Here is a 21,185-nt window from a genome sequence, read left to right as displayed (position 1 = left end):
AATTTGAAAAAGGGGAAACATTGGAGAAGAAAACAAAAATTGGGGAGTCTAAACCCACTAAAGTGACTAAAGGAGATATCATAAAAGAAAAGAAAAATAGAAACTAATGAGTCTATACCCACTAGAGTAACTCTCAGTTCTTTGAAAAGGGCAATTCAAGTGCAAATACAAGAAAAATATAGCCCTGTTCCTGTCTCCTCACAAGATTTTGATGCCCCATCTTCTCTAGACCCTAGTGACCCTACTTCACAAATTCCCCAAAAAAACCCTCTGCAAGACCTTGAAGCTCCTCAACCTATTAAGACTCAAAAACTTGTGTCATCTCCTACTCCTGAGCTAGAAACTATTGTTTTGGCATCTGGTGAACAAACAAATGAAAACCCTCCTGAAAAAACTCTGCCTGTAGTCATTACTATTGATGAGAGCTCTTATGATAAGTCTAAAAATCATAAATCACCTCACTCTTCCTCACCATTAGAAGCATGCACATAAATAATCGAAGGTCCTAAAGAAGTTGAAACTAGTCAAACCATCTTCACATCCTCTTGATCAAACCTTAAGACCTTGATCGCCTCAAATATTTATTAGAAAAGAGGGAAAGGAGGTGATGGTTGAAGAGGAAGTTACAAAGAAAATAAAATAAGGGAAGAATAGAGGAGGAAGATGAATTGATAAAAGTCATGGCATTTTCCAAAATGGAAGCAAAGCTTAATGAATCCAAAAGGAAAATTTGGTTACTTGAGGAAAGTTTAAGAGAAAAAAATTAAGAACTACAAAAGGCTCCGCCAAGCTAATGTTTATGAATTAGATAATGTTGAGGAACTAAGGAAGTTGAGAGAGGAATTAGAACAAAGAGAAAATCAGTTGAAAAGCCAAATGATCCAAACTCATGAAGCCTCAACTTTATCTACTCCTCGTAGGTATCTTTCTTTGACTGCCATGAAATACAAACAAAAAAATGTTGAATTGACTAAGCAATTTGAAGAGTTAGAGAAACAAAAAAATAATGCTACTCCAAGATAAGAACAAGTAGTAGAGTTATCTTCAACACTTCTAGCTATGAGAAAACCCTCTAGAGTTTATGCTTTGTTTTTAAGGGAAAGAGTTTTACAATGAAAAATCAATCAATTGGTTCTAGGAAAAAAAATGAGTATGAAGATGATGATGATTTTCTTGAAGATTTTTATAATAGTGACCCTGGTTATCAGAATAAAATGTGTGAATATTATTTACATGGTTTTCTTTTAGGTCATTTTTATCAATCTTTCTTTAATATATTTGCTAGAGTAATATAGATCAAAGCATTTGTGTCTTTGTTGCAAAATCAGATTGAATGGGAAAATAGGTTAAATCAATATAGAGAGGCACAAAGTAAATTAGGCCTCCCCATAAGGGATAAAACACCAAGGTCTATGGCATTCAAGACTAAATTTACTTCCATTTCACAACTTAATAAAGTAAAACTAACGTACAAGAAAAATCTTGCAGCAAGCATTCAATCTTTCAAGGATATGCATAATCAACTTCCTTATCGACCCTACAAGCATCTGAGGTGAGGTTTAACACCATAACAATTCAAATAAGAAGGAGAGAACCTATTTATCCTCACAATATCACCTGAAGTTTGACTAGGGTAATATCAATGGTCACAATTATAGAAGAGTAGCAGATAGATTGGATAGGTATGAGATTCAAACCACCACTGATCCTGATGCCATTACCAAGGTTGAATGCACTTGACAGTTTTGTATTAGAAATTTTGAGGGAATGGATAGAGAAAGTGGAAGAATACAATGGATATGTTCCTCCTAGAGCTTATCATGAGTACAATTTTCAACTTCTTGACCTAGTCCTCTAGATTGAAGCATTGAACAGGGGTTTGCCTGATTTGCCACCATGAGGACATGGTTGATAGCAAGAGGGGGACGATGATGAACACTTAAAAATGATTTTTTTAATCATAATGTATGCTTAAAAACATTGTGTATTTTGTTAATTAATGTGTTTGGTGGTAGACTATATAAATACATATTTACTTCTTTTGCTTTTATACTTTGCTAATTAGAGAATATATATTAGAAATGGTATTGTGTTAAATGTATTAATTTATGTCTAATCAAAGAAGAGATAATCAATATTTAGGATTTTTATTGTTATATCTTGTTCTATCTTTCCTAGATATGTTTTTAGATGTGTTTGTAAGTTATTGCAAGACGTGGAGTCATGTTCAACAATGTGGAATTATTGGTCACTCTTGAATGCTCCAATTGGATGATACCTTTTTTTTCTCCAAGTCTTCTTTCATCGGTTGTTCTATGGAACTTCAAGTTTCATTTGAATAATAAATGCATTATAAAGTCTTCTACAATTTAAGTTGTTGTTACTCATGTAAGCGGGTAACATTGCATTTAAATTTGAATAAGGATATGTGTATATATTGTTAGGATAATCAGTGAACAACTGAGAGGAGGTGGGGTGAATCAATTGTTAACATATTATGAAACTTTAAGCATACAAAACCTTTTACCAGAATGCATAAACCAAATATCAGAATAACAGATATATTAATTAAACACAAACATAAATCATAAACCAAATACCATGCATCCACAACACATAACACTAAGATTTGTATGTGGACAACCCGATAAAGGGAAAAACCATGGTGGGAAGCCTACCCACAGTCAAATTATACTTCTTCAATAAGTATGTGATTAAAATAAGGGGTCTACACATGTAGGAAAGCCACCAACCTAGAGTGTATTGCTCATCGCAAAGGAGCCTCACTGACTACAAAATACATCCAGACTACAATCCGGAAATAAGAATGAACTGCAAGAATATAAACTCCTATGCCTGAGTACATTTCTAGTTAAGCTCAATGCCGAAGGTCTTAAACCTCTTACACAAACCCAATTCGATCACTTATGATCGACCAAAACCTTTGCATATGATTACAACTTTATTTACACATAGATAATCCCATAACCATGATAACATGCCACCATCTACAAAGAGATCTTACATTATATTTATACCAACCCCGGACCTAAACAATTAGTTCGAACACCTAAAAGATAATACAATAAATCCATTACATAAATGCACAAACCAATTATAATCCAAGTCGGCCTAAGACCGTAACAACATTAACCAAACAATAAATCCAACTAGTAATGCATCGGGAGCATCAACCAGCACGTTACATAAACCGGTCCAAAACCTAACTGAATAGCATTAAGTCCAGACCTAAAATAGGTTGCCATAAACCAAATGCAACATCATTGATCAACTAAAACATGAACAAGATAACCATCGGCATCTCAAAAACCTTCTAGAAGCTGCACCGACACCACTTATCGAATCCATCAAAAGATCTTCAACAAAGCTCTGTTGGTAGAACCCTTACCGGTAACCAAAATACTTACTAGAACATATGATAGCTTCCGGATCACCAAATCCAAAACCAATTGAATGTGACACACATCTGAATAATATGAATGACCAAACCAAACCAATTCCACCAATCAAGATATACCAGAGAAAAATCTCCCGATCATCATCAAAGTCCAACCACTCTATCGAAACTTGATAGATAACCAAAGAAGCTAGTGTTGACATCAATGACAAACAACAATGCAACACATAATCAATTCCTCCAAATTGCCAACATATATATCATATAGTTTTCATCAGAAAGATAGTTATCTAGTCCATAAGTTAGTCATCAATTTCAAAGTCTCACTTTTTATAATTTTAGAACTTGTTTTACTCCCTCCTGGAAGCCAATTGCAATGAAAATTCGAAATTGATTTGAAATCTTTGTGATCACGGATCCCGCTAGAGGAAGAGCTGGGCCTGCTCAATCTAAGGGAGGTGATCCTATGTTGATTCTTTGTGTTTATTTAGATCTTACATGTTTGATTTAATCACATTATTTAATGTATGTTCATGTTAATTCTGAAAAACTTAAAATCAATTGTAATCCGCAATTTTCATTGCTAAGTTAATTCAGTAGTTTTCTAAGATAGATCAATTTGTTCATATATGTTTAGATTCACGTTTTATTAGTTTAGTTTAGATTTATCAATTGTTGTATTCTAGTTTCATATTGACTTTGTTAGATTAGATGACAATGGTGATTAAAGTCGTGATTAGACATAAGCTTTGTTAAACTTGTTCATGGAATTTAGTATGCTTTAAATGTTTTATAGAATAGATTTTTGATTTTCTGCAAGCGTAAAATAGATTTCATTTCCCAGCAAGTATAACAAAATTTGAATTTGTGTTGTATCTTAATTATGGTTTATTCTTAGCTAGATGATTTCATGAATTAGTTCTAATCAAGTTCTATTTAGATTGCACTTGAAGCACCAAAGTCCTTAGAATAGATTTAGTATCTTCAGTTTTGGTTCTAGGATAGTGTCATTAGCATAGGATTTAGTTCTTAGAAAGAGATCTGGAGAGCTCTGACAGAGCATGACCAAAGCATAAGTCACTGTTTTCTATACAAAACCTCCAACTTAAACTCTTCCTTATCGCATACAACTCTAAGACACACGTGGTTCAATAATGAGAAATTAAATGATGCAAGTTGTGACATCAATGACCTCACCCAATAAATTTCAATCCAATGAAACTGAAAAGTGTTGTATACATTAGGTTGGTTCAAGGAAAATTTTCAACCATCAAATTGCATATTAAGCATCAAGCCATTGAATATAATGTAAATTATAGATTATTAAATATTACAAAATTAGCAAAGAGGGAAGGTATTATAGTTTCAGCTAAGAGGATAATATTTTGGCTTCCAACTATATTTGATGTAGGTTGCAAATGCGTTAATAATTCAAGGAGGTGCATACAAGACAAGAATAAAATACATTAAAAAATGAAGGTGTATTGAAAGGTTGGAGTAAAGACAAAACACCTACCCTCGCAATCAAATTACCTAAGGGAAGAATGTGAAAAGGCTTCAGCATATGAATTGATGCAAAAATTGTAGATTAATGTGATATAAAGAAAGGATGAGGCATCAATTTAGAAGGTGTGTAGGTCACTGCCAATAGGGAGAGGTTGTGGGTGAGAATCAACCCAAAAAAGTAGAGGGGGGGCTATGCAAAGAGATGGGTAATGTTGCATTTAAAAAAGAGAGAGCATGTGAAATTAAGGTAATCATTGGATGGTGACAAAATGCAAGGCAACAGAGGTGGAAAAAGAGAAGATGACATGTGCCAACAAGAAGAATATTTTGGTAGAGGTGCGGCATGAAAAAAGTGATGTGAGTTGTGTAGAAGACTAGGGAAAGGGCGTTAAGACAATTGAGATGGAATCCTCACAAGAAGGAAATAATTATGTTTTTGAAAAGAAGAAGTTTACAAAGGCTACATAGGATTGAGGAAGGGATTTTTGAAAGTGTGTTGAAGATAGGTAAGAAGATTTGTACTAACAAAGAGAGAGGGGAGAATTGGGGGTTACGAAGGAAGAACATAGTGCATCATTGAAGGTAATGAGATTGTATTCAAAAGTAAGTATGCAAAAATCAAAGGAAGAAAAGCATATCGACATGTTTTGTAGATTTGAGAAGGAGTCCATTTGAAGACCAAGAATTGTAAAGTGGATTTTGTGTTTACATGAATAAAATTATGAGCTGAATGATATTTTGTTGCAATGATGTTGTGTAAATTATGAATTGCAATTTTTTTTACAAGAGGGGGTGAGGCCTTCTTGCATCATCATGGGACCTGCCACTTGTTTCTCCCATTTGAACAAGAAAATGGCCTAGAGCCTAGCACCCAAGGCTAATGTCCTGCCAATTTTGCTTGAGATTTCAAGACATTGTGAGTGTTGGCCTTGTCTCGTTTAATGTGACCTTAATTTTGATACTTGATCATTATGTGTTATCTTACACCAAAAATTAACCTTTTGCTCCCTATATAAACATGACCTTTGACATTTGAAAACAACTCAATTTGAATTCTACAATGGATCCCTATTAGGATGAATATCTAGCTCTACAACTTTGAAAGCACTCTTGATTTGTGAACAAGCTCTATCATTGGTAGCTCTCTTATTGTTATGGTTGAAGCTCTTCGAATGTTGAAGAATGATTAGAATCACTCACTGATGATCTACTTGTACCTCTCCATCATGGTTTGGGATGGTTCTTGGTTTATTCTCATATTCTAAGTTTTGATCACCTAATCCAATTTATTATATTTCGGTGCCCTTGAGCATAACACTTGTTTCTTGGGTTGGATATCAAACTATCTTGTTTTGAGGCATTTAAGAATCCACTCTAACACACTTGAGTAGGGTTTCATTTGTCACTGCTCTCTATAATCATAGACATATTTAAGATTCAGAGCACACACTATTATCTCTTATCAAATTGGTTGTTCATGGAGATAAGAATACCTAAGTGGGGGCTTGATTGAGGCAAGATCATATATAATTGCAACCATCCTTCTCCTTCTTTGTGAATGTACAAGTGCATATATGGAGTTTAATGATAATCAAAAGTTGTAGATAGGCTTGAAGTATACTTTAGTAGAGATCATCAATTGAGGTTTAGAATAAAAATCTAGGATCCTAGCACCCAACACTAATGTCCTACCATTTTTGGCTCAATTTTCAACATTATCTACCTAAAAAAATGTTGAACCTATTCTCGGTCAATGAAATTTGCATTTTTTGTATTCTAAAAATGATGCAGACAAGGTAGGGAGATCCAATGAAGGACAACCCCACCTTACAGCCTAAAATAAAAACCAGATGAAAGATACCAGTAACCGGTTCACACAACACAAGATATAACTAGGAAAAATAGAAAAAGAGAAATCCTTTAATAATTTAATGAATTACATATGACCTCAGACTTTACACATGTTGGACCACAACCTAGGATTACGAAACAATTCTTAGAACTCAAATCTATGATCTGCAGATCATCTACTCAATAATTCGGCCTCCAGTAACAGTCTGCACTGATTTGGACCTCAGTGCCTTTGGACTTCAGTCCCCCCAGACCAAGATATCTCCTGAAACTATATCCATTCTAAATATTTTCTTCTTCGGACCTCTGTCATCTTAAATCAATCTCCTATATTCCTCTTTATACCATCCTCAAACAACCACAAGTCGATCAAGTCGGCCAAAGATCCATCGGTTCATAATGAAACGTGCAAACAATAATATGTCGGCCCAAATCACCAAGAACATCTCCAACAATTATTAAAACTTTGCACAGACCTCTAAAAAGATTAGTCAGCTCTGAAACAACATCTCTCAATAATCCACAAGTTATGGAAACCATCTATAACTCAATTCTTCTTCACTGCACACACTACAAGACCAATTAGCAAGAACACACCAACACCGGACCAATACCAGAATAGATATCTCACTGGAATCAAATCCAAATGCCATGAATCTTGAATATGTTCAAGGAAACTATCTCTAGGTGATAAATCTAAATCCGCAACTCTAAATTCACAAACATGAAGAAACACAACGATCTCCAGCAACTCCACTTCTAATTGCTCCAACCAGATGAACTAGTCAAATGCTCCTGCATCAGACTCTCGGGGTTAATTAAAAAGTGAGTCCCATCACTTGATAACCAATACTACATCAAATCTGTTTCGGTGATATGTTCATAGATACTTGCAACTGCCTCAAGTTTGGCAGTTTGACTACAAGTTCCAGTTGCCTCTCCTCGGCGATCTACCAGGCAACCTTGAATCCTACCTCAATTCAATGATCTATTCAAGTCCACCTATCAACTACCTCAAGCTCATGCTTCTAGGTTTGCGGTTTTCTTGCAAGCCTTGTACTGCCTCAATGTTCAGTGATTTGAACAAGTCTTCAAGCTTTCTTAAGTTCTCTTCAACCATCCAGTTCACAACCCACTCTTCCCCCATCAATAGGTTCATAACCAACTCTGATACCACTTGATGCAGACAAGGTAGGGAGATCCAATGAAGGATGGTCCCACCTTGCAGCCTAAAAATAAAACCCCATGAAATATACTGGTAACCGGTTCACACAACACAAGATATAACCAAGTAAAATAGAAAAAGAGCAATCCTTTAATAATTTAATGAATTACATATGTCCTCAGGCTTTACACATGCTGGACTGCAACCCAGGATTACAAAAAAATTCTTAGAACTCAAATCTATGATCCGTAGATCATCTGCTCAACAATTCGCCCTTCGGTAATAGTTTGCATTGATCCTCCCAACAGTCCCTCCCGACTTCAGTCCCCCTAGATTAGAATATCTCTGGAAACTACATCTATTTTGAATATTTTCTTCTTCAGACCTTCATCATCTTAAATCAATCTCCTATATTACTCTTTATACCATCCACAAGCAACCACAACTTGATCAAGTTGGCCAAAGATCCACCGGTTCATAATAAAACATGCAAACAATAATATGTCAACCTAAATCACCAAGAACATCTCCAACAATGCTTAGAACTTCGTGCGGACCTCCAACAAAATTGGTTAAGTCCAAAACAACATCTCTCAATGATCCACAAGTTACAAAAAGCATCCGCAACCCAATTCTTCTTCGCTCCACACACTGCAAGACCAACCGATAAGAACACACCAACACCAGACCAATATCAGAATCAATATCTCACCAGAATAAAATCCAAATGCCATGAATCTTGAATATGTTTAAGACAACAATCTCCAGGTGCTAAATCCAAATCCACAACTCTAAATTCACAAACATGAAGAAATAAAACGATCTCTAGCAACTCTACCGCACATTGTTCCAACCGAATGAACTACTTAGGTACTCCTGCATCAAAAACTAGCACCAAGAACCCTAGTATTGCAAAGTAAGCATTTGTTTTTAGTGCTAAGTTCCTCTATGCAATACCTTTCTATTTTTGTATCTATTTTTGTGCATTGATGTTATCTTTTTTCTTTTACAATAATGTATTTAGGTTAATAATTCTATTTATAGGTGTTGGTTAACAGATTTGTCTTCAATGATGATTTTATATATGACTTTGTAACCCCTTCTATGGATCAAATCAGTAACCAATCAGTTGGGTAAACTGTAAACAATTTCCCTCTGAATTAAAGGTACAACTCCCTTTATGATTTTCAAGGAATGAGTTAAATAGAAAATAATTTTTTAAACATACTTTTAACTAGAAAGTAATAAAGGGGAGCTATCATTCACACATAAACATGTCATGAATGTATGTTTAATAAAATTTCTCTAACTTTAACTAAGTGCTCAGACTTTGCTTACTGCTCAAAATTTAAATAGAAAGAACCCACAAATCAACCAATTCCACTTGAATAAATATGATGAATTGCAAAAGTAAAACTAGTTATCACATCGAGAATAAATTTACACAGAAATTTACTGTCATAAACTTAAACACACAGATTTAAGTTTGCAATAACTGGTCATTCATTTCTTTCATAGATAAAATGTCATCTTCCAAAACATCATAAATCAAAATCAAAACATATAGAAAAATTATGAGTTCTTTCATAAAAAAACCTCGGACCTTCTCAAAGTCTTTTAAAAACATATATATAGCCTAAAGGCTAACTGTCTTTTGGAAACCAGAGTTACTTAACTCTATAATAAAGTAAAATTCAGTTTGAACATAACTAAACTATTCTAGAGCATGCATTAAGATGTTGAACATAAAACTATAATTTGGTAACACGATCAGGGATGGTGTTGTGACGTGGAACTCCCAAATTGGCTTTGAGTTGCTGGATGTTTCCATTCTTGATGGGCCATAGAGAAGTTTTGGATGATTGTAAAGTTAGGGAATTCAATGTGAGTGATCCTCTACTTCCAAACTTCTTTATCTTGCTTGACCTGCACCACTTTGTCTACATGATTATTTAGGCCGTTGATACAAAGGTTTAGTTGAGATTCTATCTTTGTAGTTCTAAAGAGGTCTTCAGTTATCAATATTTTTGCATCTGTTTACATAATTGATATTTTCTCTATAAGATTGAATTATGTAATCTACAGTTTCCATAGTTTTTCCATCTTGCTTTAAGAATCTGACACCAATGCAACTTAGATCATTTCTCACTGACAAAGTGAGCTTCGATAAATCTTTCAATAATTTGGTGAATTCTTCATACGCCTATTTCACAATTGAGTTTCGCCACTCTATGTTCTTCCGGCATACATACAACACATTGTCATCCAATGCGGGCACAATCTTCTCTGCTAGAAATTTCATTACACCATATTTTTGAACCTCACCCATCTGAGTGATTACTGCTAGCCATTTTACTTCCTCTTTCCTCCACCAGACTGTCTCCATTTCAAAATATTCAATCACCACCATAGCATCATCATATACTTTACTCAAGTCTTTGATATAGCTTGAACCCGCTTGAATTTTTCCCTCCAACCATTCCAAAAATACTTATGTTATCATTCTGCTCCTTTGTATTTGGCTCAACATTTTCTGGTTGACTAGAGATTTAGGATCGAAAGATGTAGGCAATTGAGAAATTGGTTGAGGGCTAGGATTGTGAATGGCATCAATATATTCGGCCATCAACCTTACTGTCTGCTTTAATTCCCATTTGTCTTTCTCTTCCTTCTAAGTTCTTGTGATGATATTTTTAGTGGAAGCTTCCAAATGATGCACATTAGTGGCTCTTGTAGCAGTCCTGAGATTAATCTTCTCGATGGTAAAATCATTGGCTGTGGGATTTTCCACTTCTGCACTAGTCACGGGGTAAGCCACTTTTGCTGTCCAATTTCCTGTATCAGGATTAAAATCCATTCTTGAGATATTTTTTAGTTTCTTAGACTTGGGAGTCTTACCCAGGCACTTTCTCACCATGTCCTCTATTGGCAATGAAGCCAACACTACATTCCTCTTTTTGTTGATGATAGAGGTTTCCAATCATTGGGGAGTATTAACTACTGTATTTTCCTCCATAGGGACCTATTCTTGCACCGCATTCATCACTATCATTGTATTGATAGGGTCTACATCCTCTTCTAATGGCTTTTCCTGATCAATAATTTGTATAATTGGTATTTCTTGATTCATCTATGCCATTATACTTTCGCTTTCTTGAGATTCTTCTAGATCGACCACCATAGTCTTTTCTTGATTTCCCCTGCCTTTACTTCTAGTTCTGGATCAAGTGGTTTGGGCAGGTAACTGCGTTACAAGGGGTTTCTTCAATTTCTTTCTATTTGTACCTACACCATAAGATTGAACAAATTTATCAGATGAAGCAATTGGAACCTATGGAGAAAGGCCTTTGATAGTTGCTTTTCCAGCTCTTTTCTCTCTCAGCCATTTCTCAGTCCTTTGATTTATGGGGAATGTTCTATTTTGGAGTTGCTCTTCTTTATCATTTTCCCAATATACCTCCATAATTGGATTACCTTGGACTTTCTCTACATACTATGGATCCATTACATCATTTCCTTCTTCTTGTGTAATTCTAGAAATATTCATCTCCAATTTCATAGTAATAATCTGGTTCACTGTAAATCTCGACCACATCCTCCTTTTGACTTCAAGTTCATCATAATAGTCTTCCCAGAAATCCTCTAACCGAGGGATATGAGAGAAACCATAACTAAGGCTCAGATGTGTTTGTGCAAACCCTTTACTATCAAAGTTTGTGCAGGCAACATAGCACTGCAAGTTGAGCTTCTTAAAATCCACTTCCAAGTTCAATGAATTAGAAATAGTTTTGCAAAGATAATCTCCTAATTCAACAGGGAAAGAAACTCCTGAAATTTGTTTTGCTATTGCCTTCTGTATTCTCGGATTTATGGTGATCAAAATACTAACATTGAGATAAAAAAGGCCAACATACCAATGAAACTTTTGAGTACAAAGATTAACTAACTTAAACTAGTTTAAACAAGTTAACTTCCCAAGATTTGTCTCATTGTTCTCTATTTCATAGGATCCCTAAAGCCAATTGTTTGTGCTCTTTTTTTCATCATTCAGCTTTTGAAATGTTGAAATTTAATACATACATCAATGGTATAATTGATCCATGATGACCTAAGTAAACTTACATGAGTTTTGATATTGCAAAATGACAGAAGCGTCAAGGTATAATTGAACCAAGACGATTTGAGTGTTGTTCACGTAAAAGAGATAAGAGTTAACCATTTTTATGTGCAAAATGGGAAATTTCTTCAATGATATATTTCCAATCATGTCTCGACACAAATTTTCATCATATGAATGATTGCCTCACAGATAGAAAACCAAATAAAATATCAGACTCCTTCATTGCTTCTCTAGCTCAGTGCATCCTTGAGTTGCTAAGGAGATGTAATAATTCAAAAATCAAGATACAAACACTGAAAACTTCATGCTAAGTGTAAAAAAATCATGATTTAGAATAGATCATCCATTGTGTTTTTCTTTGTGTTGATTCTGACAGTGATTCTGATTTTAAGTTTGATGGTTAGTTTTGACATTTGTCTCTGTGGTATGCTTTGATCCTTGTTTGTGATGTGTTATGTCTGTTTGATGAAAACTAAAGTGGAATGCCCCCACTGAGCTTAGGAGTTTTCCCCTAGCCATGGATACTTATTTTGATGTAGATATATACATTGATCACCAAGCCATGGTGAGAGATTTATGCATAGAATTGTTCGTATAATCAATTACAGTGACTACGCTAAGTGTGTCCAATATTTTGCTATGTGTTTACAAAAGCTTTGTGATGGCCATAGGCTTAGTGCGAATGGATGCATAAAGATATGATATGGGTACATACAGATGGAAGAGCCGATGTATCACAAATAGTGCCTATTTTCAGGTTTTCACTACTTGTTTTTATTGCACTTTTTGATTTTTTTTTTTGTATTTTTCTTGATTATTTAATTTTTTTGCATTTTTCCTTTATCCGTGCATTGGATAACTTAGGTATAGAACTTTTTGAGATGAAAACTGTTGATAGGTTTTTCAAATAGGTTCCCTTCTGAAGTAGATAACTGATATGCCCCTGATCCATAAGCAGATATGATGACAAAAGGACCTAGCCAATTTAGTTCAAACTTGCCCTTCTTTTCCTGATCCTGTTGATTGAGGGGATTTTCCTTTAGTACCAAGTCACCGATTTGAAATGCTCTTGGCTTTATCTTGTAATTATAGCTCCCACACATGCATTCCTGATATGCTTTGAGGTGATCAAAAGAAAATTGTCGGTACTCATCTAGCAACTCTAATTCTTGTAGTCTGCTTACTTGATATTTCTCATATGGAATGAGTCCTTTCAGTAATACTTTGAGTGATGGAATCTCAGCCTCAATAGGTAAAATAGCCTCTAATCCATACACAAGTGAGTATGGTGTATCTCCTATAGGTATGTAGATGCTAGTTCTGTAGGCCCATAATGCTGGGTTGAGTTGAATATGCTAATCACGTCCAACCTCGTTCACTATTTTCTTGAGGTTTTCAAGATGGTTTTGTTTGAGGCCCCTGCTTGGCCATTCCATTGTGGATAATATGGTGTGGAGAAATGATGTTGGATATGGAATCGTTTGCATAGTTCTTTCACATCTTTATTATTGAAAGGTCTTCCATTATCTGTGATAATGGAACTAGGACTACCATACCGACAAATGATATAATTCAGGATAAAAGAGGATATTTGCTTGCTAGTAATAGTAGTCAATGCGATGACCTCTACCCACTTTGTCAAATATTTAGTGGTCATGATGATAAAATTATGTCCATTTGATGAGGAAGGATGAATCTTGCCCACTAGGGCGAGTCCCCAATGATAGAATGGCCATGATGTGGTGAACGGTTGCAACTCCTATGCTAGTGCATGTATAATATTGCCATGAATTTGGCATTTTGGATATTTTCTGGCAAATTGATATGATTGCTTTTCCATGGTCATCCAATAATAGCCCATCCTTAGAAGTTTCTTGGCAAGAGTAGGACCACTTGAATATGTTCCACAAATACCTTCATGAAGTTCATGCAAGGCGGTTTCATATTTATTATGATCAAGACACTGAAGAAGAGTACCATCAAGACCTCAATGGTAAAGTGTGTCAATGGTTAGGGTATAACGGGCTGCTTGATGAATAAAGCTATGTTTCTAGTTCTGGGATATGTCTAGCGGAAGGATATTGTATTTTAAGTAGATTTAGATATTTCCATAGATGGGTGAGTCAGAACTGACTATGTGGCATATTACTTGGCATTCAAAATTGTCGTAGGTAGGGGAAAACAATTGTTCCAACAAGAACCCATTACGATTCTGTTTGTCTAGTATTTGCAGGAGTGAGGCAATGGTTTCCATGGCATCATCGGATTTGTTGTTAACCCTTAGAATTTGCTCAAATTTGATGTCCATGATAAAATTATAAGGCACTAAGAGAGGGGGGTGAATCAGTGTAAGCTAAAATAATATGAGTCTGGTCGCTAACTTAAATAGCTTAAAACTTATCAAGCATAAGAGGAATATCACCACATAAGCTAATGCCCAATAAAAAAAATTCCACATAACACAAGAGATTTATACGTAGAAACCCAAAAGGGAAAAAACCATGGTGGGAGTTAATACCCACAAGATTCACTATCTACAGATATAAATCTTGACCCGTTAAGGTCTCACAAATATGCCCTGTTAGAAGAAGATCTGGTTAGGAGTCACCCAGTTAAGAGATTTAAATGATAAGCCCTATTAGGAGCTATGATCTGTTAGGATCAACCTCACAAGATGATTTAACACTCTGATATAGATATACCCTTCTAGGGGATTTACAAGTTAAGGCCTATTAGGACCTATCTGGTTAGGGGATTTTACTACTGCAAACTGTTAGGGAAACAACAATCAAATGATCTTCATGTAACACCTGTTCTGATAAGATCCACTTCAGATCCTCAAAACTTCAACAACACATCCATACAAAGCTTTGCAAAACACTGCACAATCAACTTTGCCTAATTCGCCTTCGATCTCACACACATACACATTCATACACACACCAACTTGATACCTCATCACACTTTTTATATATATCAATTTTAGTCGGCTACAACCTTGGAACAATTTCCTAGGTTCAATGAATCTATACATTCGTGCAATACATGCTTTACTTATGTCGACCACCAACATAAGAAATCAAAAACCTGTGCCATTTTACCAATTTAAGTGACTATATCACTACTAGTTGAATGTTCATCAGAATGCCTGCTCTATACACCAAATCTCGCTTGTCCAGTTGAATCTGATAATGCGGTTATGAACATAGCTCTAAATACCCATCTCCATCATTTTTTTTACCCGTCTTCATATAGCTACATAAAAAATATATCAAAATTGCATAGAATATATATAGATGTAAGAGTTCAAAATGTTTTTACAATGCAATCTTAGAAAAAGAATCACTAAAATGTGATTTCAACTGCTTCAGATCATTATGCCAGGTTTCCAAAATAGTGTTGGTAATCTCCAAAAGTGTATTGATTTGTCCAGGAAACTCCTTCATGGCATCTATGGTACTCATCTCCGGGGTTGCAAGAATAGCTTCATATTCTTTATAGGCTTTGTGCAAGATTTTCACCTTCGGTATCAGCTATGTCTGTAATTCATGTAGTGATCTGATCCTCTTAACCTGTTCATTCTCATAAGCTTTAAACTTATGTTGGAGTTCAACAACCGATTTTCCAAAATTGATAGCAAAGTCATTAAGGGGCTTGAATGACTCACTAAGAAATTCAAGTTCTTGCTCAAATTCCTCCTTTTTCTTCTTCAAATCAACACAAATAATTTAAATTTGGCAACAATGGAGAATATTTTACCTCTAGTCTCAAGTGCTTCTTTCAAACAGTCCTTATTGACAGTAAGAACAACTTTTTCTTTATCAATATTAGTCATTAAGTGCTTAGTTCTCTTCTTCTTGTAATCCTTCTAAACACTAACATAAGTTGCATCCTCAAAAAATTTCATTAGTTCTCCAACATCATTAATAAGTTGTCCAAGCTTGTCAATAGGAGTAACAAATTTATCAGTATCAGTCTCAGGTAGGAGACTTGACAAAATCTCAACAACACTTCTTATTGTTTCTGCCTCCTTCTGTTGTTCTTTCATCCTTTTCTTCTTGGCCTAGGATTGCATGGAAATTGCAATCTCCATCAACTTGGTTGAACTCAACATATCCATATTAATGGGTCCTTGAATGCTTATTGCATCATCATCATCTTCATCCATAATTTTCTTTATAGAATTAAGTGACAAAGGTGTCACTTTAGGTTCTGTCTTCACTATCTTGTTCTCCTCTTTCTTTTCACTTTCCTTATCCTTTGCAGTTTCCTGTACTGGTGGGGCCTATGTATCAATAGTCTGAGTTACTACCGGTGGCTCCTCATCCTTCTTTTCTTCTTTATTTTTCTTTTCACTGTGTCCTTGTTCCTATTGCTCAAACTTTTGAGCATCAACATCCTGTAAATTTACATTGTCGGTAGCATCAACATCATCATTATTATCGATATCATCATCATCAGGGATAATCTCAGGTTCAGTTTATTTTTTCACCAGTTGATCATCTAGCATAATTTCATCAGGCTTAAAATCAATTATCTTAAAGCCATCAGGAAGATCTTCAGCCTCCAATTTCTCCCGTTCAACTTCCTTAACTTCTTCCTCTTCATCCGGAATCAGACCCAATACCTTCTTCAAAATTTGTTCAGTCTTGTCATGGATTGATTGGGTCTCTCTAATTAACATGTTAGATTCAATGACAGTCCCAAAGACACTAAGAGGGGGGGTGAATTGGTGTCTAACTGGTGTGCAGAATATTTAAACTTATTTATAACTTTGCAACCCAAAACAGTGTACCGGTGAATAAGAATTATTGCAGTAAACATAAATAATAGAGACATCATAGAAACACACCATAACATAAGATATTTAATGAGGAAACCCAGTATGGGAAAAACCTCAGTGGGATTTGTGACCCACAATATTTACTCATTGGCTGATGAATAAATACTACTTATAATAAGGGGCCTGCACATGCAAGGAGGGCAATAGCCTAGAGCTCACTGCTCAATGAAGAGTCACACTGACTACAAAATGGATAATTAAATCCAATACAATGTACTGCTCAAAATAATATCTCTAATACCTTGTTCAGTACCGGTTTAAGCTCAAATAAATACCTTATACAAAAACCTTTGCTGCCACTAAACAACTATTTTCTACCATACATATCATCTCATCTACTCACAAAATGACCTATAGGATCTTATACATATATGAGTTTTTTACAATATACCATGTTGGCTTACAAAAGATAATTATATTACAATAAACAAAAGTTCATCCCATGTCGGCTAGAGTGCTGATATGCTTTGTTGCCGATGTAATCTGAATGCCAGTGTAAGTGCCTGCCGGTGCCGGTGTCTGCCGGTGTATGAAGTTTGTGATGTTGGGCATGTAGAAACCAATTTCCGGTGAGTTGCCAGTTGGTTTCCATCAATGACAACATCAACTATTCTCATAAGAGTGCAGAATGTTAACAATCTCCCCCTTTGGCATTGATGGCAACACTCATGAGAAAAATCAAAACTATTCTCCCAAAACTGAAATCCAAAAAGATGTGCTCCCCCTGAGCAAGTGATCTCCTCTGTATATGCATTTTTCTCTTCACTACTCCCCCTTTGACATCAATGACAAAGGATGTCATAAATAATCAAAAGAATACAAAAATTGCTATCTCAAATTTTGTAACCGGTTGGTTACTACCTGAAAGATGTCTGCCAAAACCAGATTCAAACTCTGCATAAACTTGTTGTTGTCAGTTAGAGTTGTCTTTGTCTGCTGGATCGTACCGGTGATCATTCTCCTTGAACTGTTGCCTTAGGTAATTCAACTCTCTGAGTAATAAGACTATCCAACCTCAGACCAAGTTTATCCTTTAGTTCCCGAGCATTAGACCTTATTCTTGCCTTCTCTTTCTCAAGTTTTTCCAACTTCTCCTCAAAAACTGTCATTTCCTACTCAAAAACTGATATAAGTCCAGATGAACCTATTATATTATCTGCAATGTCATCAATTTCCTTTTGTGTCTTTTTTATCTCCTCATCAATGTCTTCTGTCAAACAGTGAGGTTTACATGCTTCTCTATATAACTCCTTATACTCCAAAATTGTAGAATTGAGTATTGGTAAAAGTGTGTCCAAGTGATCGGTACATTTCTTTATGGTGTTTTCAAAGAATGTATTTTTCTCTTTGTCAACTCTTTCCTTTATGGTGTCCCAATTCACCTTATCTATAGTTATTACATTATCAACAATGAATTTGGACAATGTGTCCAATTTCCCTAAAGAATCATTAATGTGATCTATCTTACAATTAGGTGCAATCATCTTCAGAATAGGTAATGGGTTATCAATTGCTTTAAATGCTAAGGCATTTTAATTAGTAATCCTTTTAATGGAATCCAAAAGTACCTCTATAATGTTAGTGGGTCATAATTCACTTGTAGATGTGCTTGGTTCTGCTGTAGGTTTCTTTGCAACAGATATCTATCCAATCACCTTCACTACATCCTCTTTATTTCCATCAGATACATCCACTTTACTTATATTTTCTTCTGGTGGATTTGTTTGTGTTTGTACCTCTACCTTTGATGGTTTCTTAGTTTGAATAAGCACTGTCGGTGTCACAGGCTCAATATGAACCTCTGCCTCAGATTGTTTCTCTATCTGTACCATTGCCAGTTTCTCAGATTCTGGTGACCCTATGCTAGTTGTCTTGTCCTTTGTTTGTTTCTCAGTCTCTATTTGCTCTGTTTGAGCTGGTATCTCAGTGTTCTGAGAGTCAACAATTTGTGTTGGTTTCTTTGAAATCTTGCTGTCCTCAACACTATCTACCTTAACCTCTGTAGTTTCTTTGTCCACAACAATGTTTATATCTTGAGTATCTACATTCATTGTAAAAAGTATCTCAGACTCCGGGCTAGTATCATCATGAGTTATACCTTCATTAGCTATATCCGGTGGATTAGATGTATGAACCGGTGATGAAGGTGCTAATGGAGGGGTGTCCTGAGTTGGTGGAGGGATGTTATCTGTTACTTTTATAGAAGGTAAACCACCTACTTTACCTTTTCCCTTGTCTTTCTAATATACGTTAAATCTCTTTTCCATTTTTGGTCTGCTTCTTTCCTCTTTCTTTTCCTTCTCTACAAAGAATATGTCCCATTTATCTGCACTCTCATTGGCAATTTTTTTAACCCTTCCAGCCATTAGGCTCACTTGCCGGTGTCGACTAACAAATACTAACTGATTAGCTTCATAAATGAGCTTATCTATCTCTTCCTTAGAATTTACTGGATGTACAACCAAGAGTGCTTCAACTTTCAACTTCTTGTCCATCTCCATCACATATAGCCTTTTAGCTTCCAATGTCATGTACAAATCACTGGGTAACTCATCAATCACTTCTATCAAAACTTTCTTGTAAATATCTAAATATAGAATAATGCTTTCTTCAATGGTGTTTTTGTCAGAATCATTTGAAGAGTTATACCATTTATTTACATTTACCAGATTACCTTCCTGTGTAATCTCATTTAGTAGATCATCTAGTGTAGGGGTAACCATTGTTTATTTCTTCTTTCGTGTAAGCTTCTTCTGTGGTTCCCTAACTGCTTGTTGCTTCTTCCTTAGTGTCCTGGTTTTCTTAGGAGAAGGTACCAATGAGGTTTTCCTTTTCCTTTCCACTCTCTTAAACTCAGCAACCTTACCACTGTCAGTATCAGAGGATGTTACAACTAGTGAAACATGTGCTTCAGGTTGCAGTCCTTCAAGCTCACTTGCTGATATACCACTGATATTCATGACATTTTCTTTGATTTCTTTGACCTTGGAGGCATCTCTGATAAATGTTTCTCTTCTTTTTTTCCTCTTCTGCATAGATACATTGCTCTCAATAGTTTCTGCATTACCAAAGAATTTCTCAGATGGCTCCCTTGGTGAATCAAGTAGAGCTTTAGCATATGTCTCCATAATAGATAGGTCTACATCATAACCCATCTCAGTAACCCAAATATTTCTAGGGCTTATTGCTTCCATCCAAGTTTCATCTCGGTTAATGACAAAACAGATTTCCTTGTCATACTTATCAATTATGCTCTGTGGTAGTCTCTCTCTTGCTCTCATCTTAGTTTGAAACATTTTGAAGTAGTCTGTAATGTTCTTATCATAGTTAGTGCCCATACCAGTGAAAGCTTCCTATATCTGTTTACCTACCAGGATGTCATAACAAAAATCCTTGTGACCTATGCCGGGTATCTCTTTGGTAAAGTATAGCATCAGGCATACTAGTAGGTTTCCAAAATGGAAAGTACCTTTCTTGTCTCCCTTAATATTCCTTAAGTTATCAATTAGTTCACCTTTAAGCCATTCACACACATCAATCTTAACATTATTGTTCACCATCTCATATGCACCGTGAATAGAAAGGCTAGAAACAAAATTCAGTCTATTTGCATGAGTTGCTTTGTATCCTAGTACCATACTCACATATCTCACATTTATATCCTTAACATCATTCACTCCAAGTGATCTATTATCAAATGTGGCTCCGGTTAACTCCATAACTCCCTTGTTAGTTATTTTCTTGGTTTTATCAAGCCTACTATCGGTTGAAGGTAAACCGGTAACTGCCTTAATTGCTTCCTTGGTTATCTTGCAAATTGACTTTAACCACATGAACTCTCCATGGACTTTGCTCAATACAAGTCTTACAACTTCCTTTGGAAATTCGGGAATGTTCAGAATCTCTACAAAACCTAAGTCTTCCACAATCTTATGTTCAGGTTTAATCACACCATTTCCATCGGTAATAACCTCATTAAATATTTTCTTCAAATCCTCAGTCCCTAGGTTTTCTATGTTGCAATGTATGTAGATTCTAGGGTCTTCTGCAAATGCTACACCCTTTGGAATTTTCAAAAAAGCTTCAACAAAATCATCCTGTTTTGCAATCTCGGGGATAATCTTAAACATGGGTCTAGGGTGTTTGACATTTTCTATAATGATAGGTTTTGCAATAAACTCAGGAACAAAAGATGAGGTTGCCATTTCAAAAGATAAAGACCTCTTAACCAAAATTCTGAATGCCTGAAAATCACTTCATAGCTTTTCCTTAGAATGCCCTT

The 21,185-nt window shown here is 35.4% G+C and overlaps 1 protein-coding gene across 1 annotated transcript in view; it reads right to left on the bottom strand.

Moving 5' to 3' along the window:
- The window catches only part of LOC131874444 (uncharacterized), a 134,989-nt gene that overhangs the window by 40,471 nt on the left and 73,333 nt on the right, over positions 1 to 21,185 (bottom strand). Inside the window, exons 4-5 of the mRNA XM_059217826.1 lie at positions 18,640 to 18,834; positions 16,553 to 16,687 (exon numbers count right to left, since the gene is read on the bottom strand). Coding sequence (XP_059073809.1) covers positions 16,553 to 16,687; positions 18,640 to 18,834 — 330 coding nt within the window. The remainder of the gene's footprint in view (positions 1 to 16,552; positions 16,688 to 18,639; positions 18,835 to 21,185) is intronic.

Source organism: Cryptomeria japonica, chromosome 3 (assembly GCF_030272615.1).
Source record: "Cryptomeria japonica chromosome 3, Sugi_1.0, whole genome shotgun sequence".
In the NCBI taxonomy this organism is placed as follows: domain Eukaryota; kingdom Viridiplantae; phylum Streptophyta; class Pinopsida; order Cupressales; family Cupressaceae; genus Cryptomeria; species Cryptomeria japonica.
The sequence above is the reverse complement of the archived record's forward strand: the minus strand, read 5'-3'. Positions and strand labels throughout refer to the sequence as shown.